The 14234-nt window shown below is 40.8% G+C and overlaps 2 protein-coding genes across 9 annotated transcripts in view; one reads left to right on the top strand and one right to left on the bottom strand.

The window, feature by feature from the left end:
• The window catches only part of cep112 (centrosomal protein 112), a 295686-nt gene that overhangs the window by 13070 nt on the left and 268382 nt on the right, over positions 1-14234 (top strand). For all 8 annotated transcript variants that reach the window (XR_009060878.1, XM_057817528.1, XM_057817531.1 and 5 more), the window contains exons 5-6: positions 3294-3381; positions 13362-13430. Coding sequence is in view for 7 of the 8 variants with exons in the window: in XM_057817528.1 (XP_057673511.1) it covers positions 3294-3381; positions 13362-13430 (157 nt within the window). In the remaining variant the exon portion in view is untranslated. The remainder of the gene's footprint in view (positions 1-3293; positions 3382-13361; positions 13431-14234) is intronic.
• Positions 9447-11639, bottom strand: LOC130904638 (piggyBac transposable element-derived protein 2-like). Its single transcript, XM_057817547.1, has 2 exons — positions 11149-11639; positions 9447-11118 (listed from the first exon to the last, which is right to left on the bottom strand). The coding sequence occupies exon 2, from the start codon at positions 10830-10832 to the stop codon at positions 9972-9974; it is 861 nt and encodes a 286-aa protein (XP_057673530.1). The 5' UTR covers positions 10833-11118; positions 11149-11639; the 3' UTR covers positions 9447-9971.

Genomic DNA, 14234 nt, shown 5'->3' with positions numbered 1-14234 from the left:
TACTTATTTGCTCCACTGTCGTTTGAAAAAACATTGGATGATAAAAAAAATCCGTATCCGGACCTCGGTTTCTCAGTTATCAACTCATTAGCTGCCATTGATGTGATTAGACCTTTAATTATTTTGAACTGGGTGGGCTGGCATCTCCCAGTTTAAATTCCACCATGTATAATTGATTATCTGATTGGATTTTCTGCAACCTCATTCCACTGGTCGTGCAATCCTTAAAGGCACCACACGATGGAGTCGCTGGCTCATATGTAAACGCTTTCCAAGTGGAGGACTGCTGTGAAAACAAATGCAGTTGAGGTGAAAAGATCACAGCAATCAGCTTTGGTGATTAGTGTACAGTCTGATCACTTTTCACTGATGTCATTTTCTGTTCAAACAAGGGAGGTGATGTTTAAAAGAAAGCTCATTTGGAACGGCTCGCTTCCAGTGTCAAGTTCACTGCTGAAGTTGACTTGATAGCTCCTCTCTCGGGCCTCCCTTTTATGTCCTTGTTTTTTTCCCCCTGCGCGTCTGTCGGACTTCTGTCTCCCATCTGTGTGCTTTTCATCCACATGTGAGAACTTTTAACCCTTAGCCCCCTCCTCTTTTTTTTTTTTTTTTTTGCGACAGTCGGATCGTCGATGTCGTTGGAAAGGCCTTTACTGCCCTTAAGGGGGTGCAGGTTTGGGAGAGTGTTTGCGTCCCAAGGTCAGACTGATTTCCCGGTGCTGCCCGAGGCTGGCTGTGCACCTGGAGGTCAGGCTGGTGCACTGATGTCAGGCTTCTTTAATCAGGCGAGCTGCAGCTTCTGAGGCTCTTCATGGTGTTCTCATTTTCCTCCCTATGTGTGTGTGTGTGTGCGTATGTGTGTGTGTAACTCTGGCCTGACTTGCCACCGCTTTGATCTCCGAGCCTCAGACTCCAGACACATCTGATTCAATTATCCTCATCCACCTGTTGACTTAGAGGCCCGAGATTGCGAAGCTCGACACCCACCCGCACCCCCTCGGTCCAAGTTTCATGGCTGGATGTGCTTAAGCACCACTCATGCAGCTCAGACATACCAGAATGAGAGCCAACACACAGTGAGACATTTTAATGCCAAGGTTTCGTCATGAAAACCAATGAAGCAATATGAAATCATTAACAACTTCATTCGCAGTCGCTCTGTTACTGTCGGGCGATAAAAGCCTTGAAGTAAAATCTTGGATTTTTCTCCCACAAATCAGACTTTAAAACATGGCTTTGTAGATTTCAAGATTTTTTTCAGAATATATTATACAAATTCAAAGTTCATTGCTGAATACGTGCAAAGACTCAAACATTGTAGTTGTGGTTACACTAGGGTGACCAAACGTCCTCTTTTGCCCGGACAAGTCCTCTTATTACGTGCCCTCCGGAGCGTCCGGCCGGGTTTCATAAATTCATGAAAATGTCGGGTTTTTATGATTTTTCATGGGACCAATTTGAGGAGAATCCCTCTGGCTGCTAGGAGGCAGCGCCTGCCTGCATTGACATGGCTCCTACTAGTAGGGGCGGGAGAAGGAGTAGATCTTCTTCTTTTTTGTTGCCAGTTTACCCTTTGTTTCATGGGGAATTACCACCATCTACTGACGGTTTGGCGAGACATCAGACTACAGTAAGGAGTTCTAAAAGACTCCATACACCACTTTGTTAGTTTATCTCCTGTTAATGTCGATCACGTGTCTTCTGTTGTATATAGGGTTATATGTATACACAGAGAGGCAGTATATTGTATGAGTCTTGTAATTGTACTGCGTTAGATTATTTGGTTGAATGCTAGTATTCTAAATAGCTGTGTTTCTTATGAGTTTTTTTTACGATAAATACTTATATAATGGCAATTGTTCACTTCTGTCGGAGATTTGTACTGGTGTAATCTGTAAAATCCCGTTTGGGGTCTCATCTTTGCGCTGCCAATGATTGTAAACTTTTATAGCAACGTCTGATTTTGCCTCGGCTCCCGGACTCGCTAATAGGGTAGCAATCATTGAGCTCAGCCACGCTAGGCATAATGGGCAATGTAGTTTTGAACTGCTGCGTTTGGAAATATGCTGATTGAATAGCTTGTCAGTTTATTTCGGTTATTGTTTTCATTCAATCTATAACATTGAATGAGAATAAAAATTGAGTGGGAATAACAATTTATCAACGACAATTGTCATGATAGTAATTTTTAAAAATTGTTGAGTTAGCACATAGCTTACTGTGTGTGTGTACTGACTGGACTACATTTCCATTGGTCTGCATGATATTTTTGTTTTGTTTTGTTTTTTTGGGGGGGGGAGATAAAGCCTGTTGAGTAGAAAAAAAAAAGGTGATATAGGCATCAGATTCAGATTCAGATTCAGAATTCAGAATATTTATTGTCATTGTTACAAAAAAGCACAACGAAACTTTGTTTGGAGCATCCATCCAGCTCATACAGCTAAGTTGGTAAAGTGCAAAGTGCAAACCCATAAAATAAATACCCATCAGTACCAAGTGTAAACATTGACACAGTTTTGGACATATGTACAGCAAAGATTCAACAGCAGCATGAGGTCGTGGCATCTTTGAGTGATCTTCGAGTAAAATTCAAGTATCTCAAGGCCGGGCCGAGTGTCCTCTTTTTTGGGAATCAAAATATGGTCACCCTAAGTTACACTTTCATTCACCATGTCAAGTTTTCCAAAGGATGACTTTGTTTGGTTTTGGATATCACTCCAATTTTTTTTTTTTTTTTTTTTTTTTTTTTTTTTTTAAAGGTCTAAGGTTCTTAAAAAATGGATTTTGAGTTTATTCTGTTTAAAAAAAAAAAAAAAAAAAAAAAAAGTAATATGAGCATTTTCAGGTTTTTGAACTTGTTTACATAGCCGTACATAACTGGGTTACTGCCAAAATCCCAATTATGAAAGTTTTTGGCTGAATGTAAACGAAGCCAGTCCTATATGTTTACGTTTAGCTCATAAAAATTCAAGAAAACATGTTGAATTTACAAGAGTGTGCATGTAGTTGAATTTAATTGGATTATACATTGCACGTTTGAACCATGACCGATATGAGCAGGCACAGATTGAGGTGTGCGACATTGAATAAGCTGATGTATAATTGCTGTGTTTATTGTCCAAATGGGATGAGATGCAAACCACAAACTATGCAACCAGTGCCAGATGTTGATGTATATACAAAGCGAGGTAGCCTGCCAATGCGTGTGCAAGGGTATAAACTGAAGCTTTGCCTTTTGCTTTTTTCCTCCTCCCCATTTTGTCACTTTTTCCCATGAACCCTCTCGATTCCAGGGCCAGCCATCTGAATGACAAGAAGATCCAACGAGGAGCGACCACCTCAAGCCCACTCAAGCCTTCACCCAGACATGGAGCCAGAGTGGTGAGTTCATTCAATGACTAGCATCATTGGTTTTGAGAATAGGGGTTGCAGATTCCTCAATCCCTGCGAGGCATTTGTGATGACACATTGAATTATTTGCAGCAAACCTGGTGGTCCCAACACAAATCGCTGCAATGATTGGCTTTCTTCTGTCATGTGAGCAGAGGGGACATTTTGGAAAGCCGCAGGAAATTCCCAAAACATATTCAGTGTAAATAAGAGTACATACAAATCTTTGACCTTAAAACATTCCAACACTTACATTGTGAACTTGGGGGTAATTCTTATTTTATTCCATCAGCTAGATATGTTCAGATTACAAGGTATACCGTGGTATGCAAACATCAAGGTTTTAAAGCCGCAAATTTTTTCCGTCATACTGTCGCTAAGGTATTAGCTATTTTTTATGTCCCAAAAATGCATGGAGAAATTCCTCGCTTGCAGCTGCAAGGCTCAACCCTCCCCCACCAGTTGTTGTTCAGTGTCAGTGAGTCAGCTTTGCTACACGATGGCTGGAGGAAGTGAAACTCCTGAAGTTTTTTCCCCACCATCGAAGAAAATGAAATCGCTGGTATGGGAATACTTCGGCCACAGAAAAGTTACAAACGGCCGTGGCTTTGAGGAGAAGGGCCAACCGACACGTAAAACATGTTTGCGGAGGGTGGCTGCCGAGGAGGCAGTATGATTTTGCATTTATACCAAATTAAAGGTTAGTAAACACTGTCATGAACGTTTCCCACCAGGTACGAGCGTTAACTCCAGCGTGTTTAGTGTGTCTAGCGGTGGTAAGACCGCTAGTTTTTTTTTTCCCCTCTTGGCAACTGTCTGTGTTGAGAGAGTGTGTGTATAATATAAACATGATACGAGTCATGCACACGTTCTTATTATGGAAAATTATTGAATTTTGTTCTGATGGCAATAGTGTTAAGCTGTGGGTTTAGGCTCACCTAAAGGACTACATTCATTATCCTTGCGTTCAAATTTGCTAATGTTTTGGGGGGGAATTTTTTTTTTTTTTTTAATTAATTTTTGTAAATATCTCGGATATCTCTAACACATTTTAGAGCTGCAATTGCAATACAGTGATACCATGAAACCGTGATATTTTGGCTTCAGGTTATCATACTGTCAGGATATCATACCGGCACATGCCTACTTTCAGCACAGTAACGTTGGATAATATTCAAACATTAAGCCAATTATGCTCATGGCCAACAACCAGCAAAGGGCAATAGCGTTTCCGGAAAAAAAATACCAACCCATATACTACAGGTGATTACTAAAAATAATGGAAAAGGGCAGAATTATTATTTTACAAATTCAGCATACATGTACTGTAATCGTAAAACATAATATTCTGTGGCTCTTTAAAAATCAGTCAAATGCTCTAAAATGGTTAGCAAGAATTAGGGTCCCCATATCATACCATATCACACTCTAATGTTGTGATTAGATATTTCCTGCTTCTTGAAACTTGCCACTCGAGTCAACTGTGCTTGTATCAACACACACACCCCTGGAAGTTGAAAGTATACAATATTAAACAAATCTGTTGTAACAGAAGACTGTGGGAGGGGTAACGGTTGGCCATTTCAGCTGCATTATTCTCCCTCTTGTGGAATTCTCGGCTTGACAGAAATTTTGTGGAACCACCAAACATCTGGAGCGCCGAATGTTGGAGGGAGAAGCGTGACGGCACACAGGGTGGCGAGATGCGAGATAACAGTGGAGTACAACGCTCTTACTATTGGAAGGGAACACCTGTGTGTGTGCGCGTGTGTCGGAGAATGTGTGTATTTAAGATTTGGGGACATAGGGATAGGGATGGGAATGAGAATTTTGTCTGTTGTGTCGAATAATTGCTCATTATGTCTTGGGATAATTTAAAGGTACTAGACAGGATTTTTATGTTAATTCATAATACTTTTGTACTCCATGGATGCTCCACCAATGCCCTGACCCTGAGACTGCCCAAAAGCCATTTTCTTCCTTTCAATCGAGAGACTTGGGGTGGAAGACTCTTGGCAAACACATGCCTGTGTACGTCCATGCACGTCCCTGTAGCAGCAGCGCTGTTTCACCAAGACCTCCGTCTAGTCTCCGCTTGGCAAAAACACTTTTCTAACCAATTTAAGACTTGCTACGAACAGTAAACAATTACGTTTGCTGTTCTCACATTTTTGGTGCTGATTCGATGGCCATGAAACATGCGCGCCATGCACAAGCTTAACACGGGCTACAGGTTGCCTGGTATACCAGACTCACCGCTGTTCCAGCGATTGAGTCTGGCGACCGTCCGGCAGATCAAATTCCGAGGGCGGAGCAAGCCACAGCAAACAGACAGCGGAGTGGACCAATCAGCGACGGGCAGACGTGACGTTGTTAAAGCGACACGTAATTGGCGTGAGCGGAGAATGGAGAAGTTTATTCAACATGGCTAGCGCAAGCCATGTTGGCTGTTGTCAATGACTTGTTTCGATGTGTTTTTGGTAATTCAAAACAGGTTTTACCGCGGATTGGAACATATTCTCGGCTCTCCCGTTCGCCATCTGTGTTGTTGTAGACACAACTTTCGACGTTACTCGTTAAGAACACGTCACGCAAATAAACAGATCTGATTGGCCGATTGATTTTGTACCTTGCTCGAGACGCTGTTAATGGGCTGGGTCCCAGACCATTTCTCACACTGTTTGAAAAATACAGGGAGAATAGTCTGGCTGTGCCAGGCAAGGCTGCAGGTACGGTTTAGACCGGCGGTGGCAGTCGCGGATAAAAGTGGCAAACTCCATATAGCACCTTTAAGCAAAATATACACTAGTCTGTACAAGCGTTTGTTGGTACAGTCTCGGGTAGTTTGTACAACATGGGGGCAGCTAAAGGTTTCTTTCTTACAGCCAGTTTATAATGACATACACACTGATTACTATTAACTCATTGGATGTCATCGACAACGACAGACATCGCATCCATTTAAACTGGGAGGCTCGCATCGGTCATTCTCTTTTGGCATGTGATAATAACAATAATAATAATGTTAGTTGAGGGCTCACAGCGTTTCCCCCTGTGGTTTACAAGCCTAGCGGGCTGCCAGGCTTTTCTTTTGCCCTCCACCAGCCTAAAACAGTGCTGAAAACGAAGTATAAAAAGCATACAGATTTTAACAAAGTATGGTGATATGGTTGAAAGTGAAATGGCAACATGATGATTGACATGTAAACAAACCCATCTCTTTGCCATTGAACTTAAAATTCCTGTGTAGTATACAGTAGTAAGAGATTTCTCTGTTAGGAAAAGGGTAAGTATGAAAAGTAAGTAGGAAAAAGTTGAAGAGGTCCCACAGCAAGACATCATTCTTTAGCTGCTGAGTTACCTCGTCATGTTTGTGCTTTCTTATTTATGTTGTTTTACTTAAAATTGACCAGTAATTGATTGTTGTAAGATTCACTAGGTTTTAATTGAAAACAATTTATATTATATATTTTAATTGTATTTGTTCTGTTTGTTTGTTAAAACTGTACAAATTTTTTGAGACGCTTCACCATCCAGTTGATGAGAAAGTGTTCCAAAACTTATGAGCGTGGGTGTTTTTCAATACTACCGGTATCTTTTTGTAAGGTTTTACATTTGAGTATTGTTATTAAATGGTTCATAATAAATAACACATAATAGCAGGGGCGTCACAAGACCTAATACAATACTGTGGCACTGGGGAGCGAGCAACTTTTTAATATACCGTATTTAAAAAAAAATTTTAAGCACTTGTCTATCATAAAAAGTCAGAAATAGCGCTTTAAATTATATATACTGTATTTTTGGACTATAAGTCGCACCAGAGTATAAGTCGCACCAGCCATAAAATGCACAATGAAAAGGAAAAAAAAACATAAGTTGCACCGGAGTATGTCTCATTTTTGTGGGAAATTTATTTGATAGAATCCAGCACCAAGAACAGTCATGTCATCTTGAAAGGCAATTTAAAATAAAAAATACAATAGAGAACAACAGGCTGAATAAGTGTACGGTATGCTTTTATTTCATGACTCATAAACAACGAACTGAGAACCTGCCTGGTATGTTAATGTAACATAGTTATTGAGATAACTATAGCATACAGAACATGCTAACAAGCAACAATGATATAATAATGTGTTAGTATTTTCACACATAGGTCGCTCGAGAATATGACGCACCCTCTGCCAAACTATGGAGATAGAGGGGAAAAAAAAAACAACCCTGCAAATTAGTCGGACAAATACGGTATTCATTCATTCATTCATTTTCCATGCCGCTTTTCCTCACGAGGGTCGCAGAGTTGCTGGAGCCCATCCCAGCTAACTACGGGCAGTAGGCAGGGGACACCCTGAACTGGTTGCCAGCCAATCGCAGGGCACAAGGAGACATACAACCATTCACGCACACACTCACACCTACGGACAATTTAGAGTGTTCAATCAGCCTACCATGCATGTTTTTGGGATGTGGGAGGAAACCGGAGTTCCCGGAGGAAACCCACGCAGGCACGGGGAGAACATGCAAACTCCACACAGGAAGGCCGAAGCCCGGGATTGAACCCTTGATCTCAGAACTGTGAGGCAGACGTGCTAACCACTCAGCCACCGTGCCGCCACACGGTACTCAAACCAAAATACAAGTTTTTTGTAAAAACAAGTGACCTTTTTCTCAGCCATCAGTATTCAAAATTAAAATTGGGACCTCAGTTTTTAATAATCAATTCACCTCTGCTCATGCTTATCAGCTTCCATCTTTCCTTCACCTCTTTCTTCCCTCTGCTGCTCTACTTTGTCTGGACAGAAATGGTGATATCACTGTCATTGTTTTACAATTAATCAGTGATTCTCAACTGGTTTGATGTGACCTAAAAGTGGTTTATGTTGCCTTGGTGGGTTACCTAGCTTACCTCTCTCTTTCCTCCCTTATTTATATGCTGCGAGCAAATAACGTTTTAATATCCATTTGCAAGAGTAATGCTGTTTGAGTCAAATAGAAATAAATAATAAAGACATCTTGTTACAGATTACAGGGACTGCAGTAACAAATAAAATGCTTGTAAAACAGCTGGAAATTATGATGAGCACACATACAAAATTGTTTGCGGTTATATCCCAAAGCTAGGCTATCAAGTCATACAGATTAATTCTATTGATTTTGGTCATATAAAGAAATGGCAATAAATAGCATAATTATTGATACAGTTCCAATACCACATACCATATCAACACAATATTAGACAAAGCTCTTGATAGCCTCTCACTCAAATCACATTTAATCGTCAATGTACAGTATTCATAGCCAGTTAGCTAAAAGACAGCACCTAATCTGCTACTTCAATTTGCGACCAGAGTAGTTTACCACAGTTAACTGCCTGATACGTAAAAAGTAAAGTTGAACCATGTAAAGAAACACCAGGTAACTTTTCAACCTTTATAAAATATTTTCATAACATTTGTGATATGTCGACTGACAACTAGTTGGATGACACCTCTTTTATATCAAGAGGTTGTCTGTATCACTTACACTGACACTAAATAAATTTGAAGAGGGTGGCAATTTGAAGAGGGTGGCAGGAACCTTGCCACACACAAAAAAACGGCTTTACGGCATACGCCACTTCCCCCTTTTCCCAACGCTTTTGCGCGAATTCTATGAGATAGCGGAGTAACAAAAGACGCAAAAAGTTTTGTCTGAGGAGGAAGAAAAAGGAAGGCTACCAGGATATACAGAATAAACATTGGCCTGGATTTCATCCGCTAGTGGGAAACAACCCCCAACCCCCCTCAAACAAACTTGTTAGCGCTGACAAGTTCAGGTTGGGTGGGAGGGTTAGCCACACGGTTGCTAACAGTCATACACTATTGTTTAGCCACAATTGGATTCATTACCTTATTACTTTTAATCATTCACACAGCCGCTGAGTGATGAAATGTTGTTTAATCCATCTGCAGACAACTGGGAGATTTTTGATTGATTGATGATTTTACAACACTGAGGGTGTGCGCTGGTCCTCATGGAAAATGCAGTCTTCCTTAACCCATAAGAACCCAGACCCATTTTTCCTTGCATGAAAATTATGTGGTGTATACCACAGACCAAGTGGACCACATGAAACACATTTTTGATGTTTTTTTCAAAATAAAAGTTTTTCATACCATAGATCTGCATTGTTACATATTTGCCACATTGGGCGTTAGTAGTAAAGATGTTCTTAATTTAACAGTAAGTAAACATGACCATTTTTAGTGCTCAGCAACATGTAAACTGCCTTTTTATTTGCATTTTAACAACACATATCAAAGCTCTGACTTTAATGACAAGATTTAACATAAAATTATTTAGCTTTGCTTAGTGTAAAAAAATAAATATTGGAATTGTATCAAAAATAAATAATACTGCTTATTTTGGGGCATTTAACAAGCTACCATGGGTACAGAGAACGGAACAACAAACCTGTAAACATTAGATGTGCAAATAAATAAAAATGCTGATGAAAAATAGAACCCACATCATCAGCACCATGTCTGAAAAATGTTCAAAGTTCGTTCCTCTGTTGAGTATCGGACAAGCCTTTTAGCCTATGCCAAATGGTAAAACTTGAAACAGTTTCGTTCCTCGGTGAGGCAAAGACACACATCACATTTCTCACAGAGGGTGGTAGTTGCGTAAACTTTGCAGAGTTTGCAGCGTCCACGTTTTTCACATTTCAGATGCCAGTGTGCAACTTGATCAGAGCGAACATCATCTGGAACTCCAACACGAACTCTCTTGGGGGGTGGGGGTGGTGACGGAGATGCTTCGCTAAGTGATGGTCGGCCTCTTCGTGTCTGCGTAAGAATGAGGCTAGTGGCAACTTCCGCCTGGAAGCTCTTTTGTCGCAGTGTATTTTTGACACCAAGTAGTTTACAGTCACGGCGGTAGATCAACCCTGCATTAACCAGACCTAACATGATGCTGTGCCAGAACAAGTACAGGTACCACCTCCGTGACCTCATGTGGTACTTGCACCTTGCAATGCATCCATCAAGGAGATCTACTCCTCCCATGAGCGTGTTGTACTCCCTTACAATGTGTGGCCATCTGACCTCTAAAAATTTCTTGTCTGCTTTGCTCCAGCGTCGGACGGTATCTTGAGGCTCAACTACACAGTAGGATGAGATCAAGATAACAGATTTGTTGTCATACCACTTGACAATGGCCAGCCTTTCTTCTTTTTTCCACCCTGGCGTCAATAGATCCTCTTCCTGTCTTGGCAAGACTTTTCTCATCTTCAAGCTGACACCCAGCCAAGCGATTGCCACGCAGAGTTCCCACAAAGTAGATCTTTCGTTGAAGAAGGTTGAGCACCAGCGGTGCTGAAGAGAAAAGATTGTCGGCAAACACTTTGTAATTCTGGTCTGACGGAAGAGTTTCACAAAGCTTGACCACGACAAAATCATAAAAGATTCCTGAGGAAGAACAGCGACTCCAAATTTTAAACCCCCAAGGATGGGGCTTGCCCTTCACATACTTTCTTATTAGACTGTGTGTCCCTCTGAATGACACCATTTGCTCATCAATCGAGTTGTGCTCTTCCGGAGTGATATCCAGACATTGTTTGCGAAACATATCCAACCATGGCCGGATCTTCCAACACTTATCTTCTGCTTGCCTGATTGATAAGTCAGTGTGGTCAGTGAAATATAAATTGACCAGCAGGTTCTGAGAACGATTATGTGACATGACCTCAGCAACCATGGGACTATGTGACATGACCTCAGCAACCATGGGACATCTTGTGTCATTTTCCCAGTACGCACAATTTCCTGTCAGTTGACAAAGACCCATTCGCAGTTAAAGACCAATCATGATTTCCAGTTCTTTTACAGTGGTGTTCACATTGTTTTGCTTTTCCGACTTTTGTACACTGTACAAATGTGTTTGTTCTTTGAGTAATTCAAGCATTTCTGTTGTTATGAACTTTCTAAAGTACTCAAGAGGACTACGAAGAATGTCTGGAGGTGTGACATGTAGTCCTTTGAATGTGCACTCAGGGGTTTCAAAAGGTTTGCTCCTCCAAGAAAGGTGTTTTCTACCTTGGACAGTTCCTTCTGCTTCTTGTTTTTTTGCCTAGGTTGGACCTATTTTATTTTAATTCACTATTGCCTAATTCATAACACTGACTTGACTCGTCACTCTCCATGTCTTACTTGGTAGGATTGTAAAGAGGGTTATCAGGGACTTCATCTGAGCTATCCATTTGCATTTTTGTGGGATCAGCATAAGATAGTAAATTGTAAAAATTGTTTTGTAACACAAAATACTTCACCATTATTTTATATTTTTGTTTGGTCAGTACACTTTTGACAAGCAGAACATATATGAACTGAATATAACATACTACTAAATTAATTCGGTGGATTATTACCATTTCTGCTATTGTGACAAATAGGTCACATCAATCTCTTCATTCTGATTTTGGGGCTGAAAGCCCGATGTGACATTTATGTCACAGCGATATTTCCCACTTTGGTTTGATATTAATTTATTCAATAAATATGGTGAGACCAAGTTGAATGTAAGGTAGGACATGTTATCAAAGCATTACAAGTGTCAAACGACTTTGAAATTACCTGTAGTATCAAATAACAACTTTTTGAAATTGTCTGGTTCCTTGAAGTCAGCACACCAGCAGAACCACCATTTTGGAGAGACTACTTCCTGACAGAGTCACATGATTATCACATGATCTTCACAACAGGATGTTCCGTATGTGCCGCTTAGGGTTTTAATGAGTTGAAGTCAGACATAAAGCTTTATATCAAAGAGACTGAGGCGTTCAAAGTGTTTGTGACCCTGGCGCCACCGTGGGTTCTTATGGGTTAAGGCAAAACACTACCACTTTTGTATACTGGCGTCGATAAAATTGACCAAAACTGAAACCTACCAATTGTTGCTTTAAATTCACACTTCATGGAAATAGGCGACCAAACAAACATTAACGCAGAGGTAAAAACGAACAACAAGGATGGGCAGTTTAGCAGTCGGGAAGATGTAATTTGCACCGTCAACTGTATGATTCGTAGTTTGGTGCATGCACCGTAGTATTGATGCTGCATTCATGTGTTGTTGAAGTCATCGAAAAAAAAGATTTTCCATTACATGGTGTCTATAAAAAGCGCCAAACTGTTACTAAACTTGTGACGTATTGTTGGAGCATTAAAATAGGCTGCCCTTCTTTGTAGAAACCATGTTTTTATCCGACATTACGACTTTTCAGCACATAAGAACGATTTTCCAACTTGGGAACTCGGATCGCCCGATTAACATGAACATGAATATCTCCAAAAGTGCTTCGCGAAGCATCACCTCATATGCCTATCACAGCCAAAGTTATATGCATAAATGACCATATTAAGGAGACATATACAGATTGTGTATATTGAGCGAATAGAGTAACATGACCAGATTAAATAGGCATATTTTGCAGATTATGCTATGTAGATTTAAAACTCCAAAGTATTATGTTTATTTGTTTTACCTGTGAAATTTGTACCGGGTACTGCAGATCAAAACTGGGGCACGTGCCCTAGTTAAATTTGTCTAGCGAGGCCCATGCATAAATCATAATTTTTAAATTCTTATCAATTTAACATTTTTTTTTTCTCAAGTGGATGATGGTGGGCCACCAGTGAACTTCTCTATGACCAGGCTTTGCAAGTTATCTTGGGGAAACCCATATTACTGTAAATATATTTCTATTGCTGTTCATGATTGACGAGTGAGCCACCAACCGTCTGCATTTTTGCTAAAAGCGTCTCTATGCTGTCACGATAATCGACTGTTCCTCAGGCCAAACTGCCAGTTAAAGTGCTGCAATGGGAAAAAAAAAAGTACTTTTATCTCATCACCCACATTTAATTTCCAATTGTACCCACTTCTTTTGTTGCCCCCCCCCCCCCCCCCCCCCCCGCTCCCCAAATCGTTAGGCGGATGTGGGGCAGATGTCTCCTGATGACAGTGACCTGGAGGCTCAACTCAACAGCTGGAACCCAGGGGTGAGTCTAGAAGCATGCTAGGAGCACACCTGTAACTGTCAGCCAGGGTGCCACAAACATACACAGACAGCAACTCATAGTAGTAGTTAATATTAAACAGCTTGATAAATTGGCTGTATTGTTTTGGTGTACCGGAAGAAAAAAAAAAAAAATCTATTACTATTAACTTTGAATTCATTTTGACTGGGAGGGGCTGGATATTTTTCTCCCCTGAAAGATTTCGACAGGTATGAAATGTGGAAAAGTTTGTGCAATTATTGATTTCTCATTCATTTAACATTGGTGTATGCACAAGGGTGTATGGAAGACCACCTTCTCTGCTGTTCTGGGAGGTGAGTGTGAGGCTAAAGGCGGTGTAAAACTTAACATCTGAGGCATATTTGCTTCTTATCCACTCAGTCTGGAGTGCATGAGGCCAGCCAGAGCTCGATAAACACTCTTTTTATTCCCCCGCACTCTCTTTCTGCACCTGTATGACCCACGTTCACTATCCAAACTTTTTTTTTTCAGGTCCTTCCAGTCTGTTTCTCTCTGTTGTACCGTCCTTAAACCTGATCTGTCCTTCAGTACGGTGCTTATCTCAGTGATCCATCAGGAGACGAAAAGCCGCGCACACACTCGAGTTCTTCTCTGCTCATGTGTTGTGTTGCTGATAACGCTTATTGCTTGGCTACGCTTCCCCCACGATGGCTTCTTTCAAATCAACAGATGTGTCTCAGCGCAAAAACACACATAAGTGAACCCTTCAAGTTTCTCGAAGTTTTTGTAGTTGTTTTGCTTCAAAGCAGCAGAGACGAGCCTGCG

Source organism: Corythoichthys intestinalis, chromosome 16 (genome assembly GCF_030265065.1).
Source record: "Corythoichthys intestinalis isolate RoL2023-P3 chromosome 16, ASM3026506v1, whole genome shotgun sequence".
NCBI lineage: Eukaryota > Metazoa > Chordata > Actinopteri > Syngnathiformes > Syngnathidae > Corythoichthys > Corythoichthys intestinalis.
The sequence above is the reverse complement of the archived record's forward strand: the minus strand, read 5'-3'. Positions and strand labels throughout refer to the sequence as shown.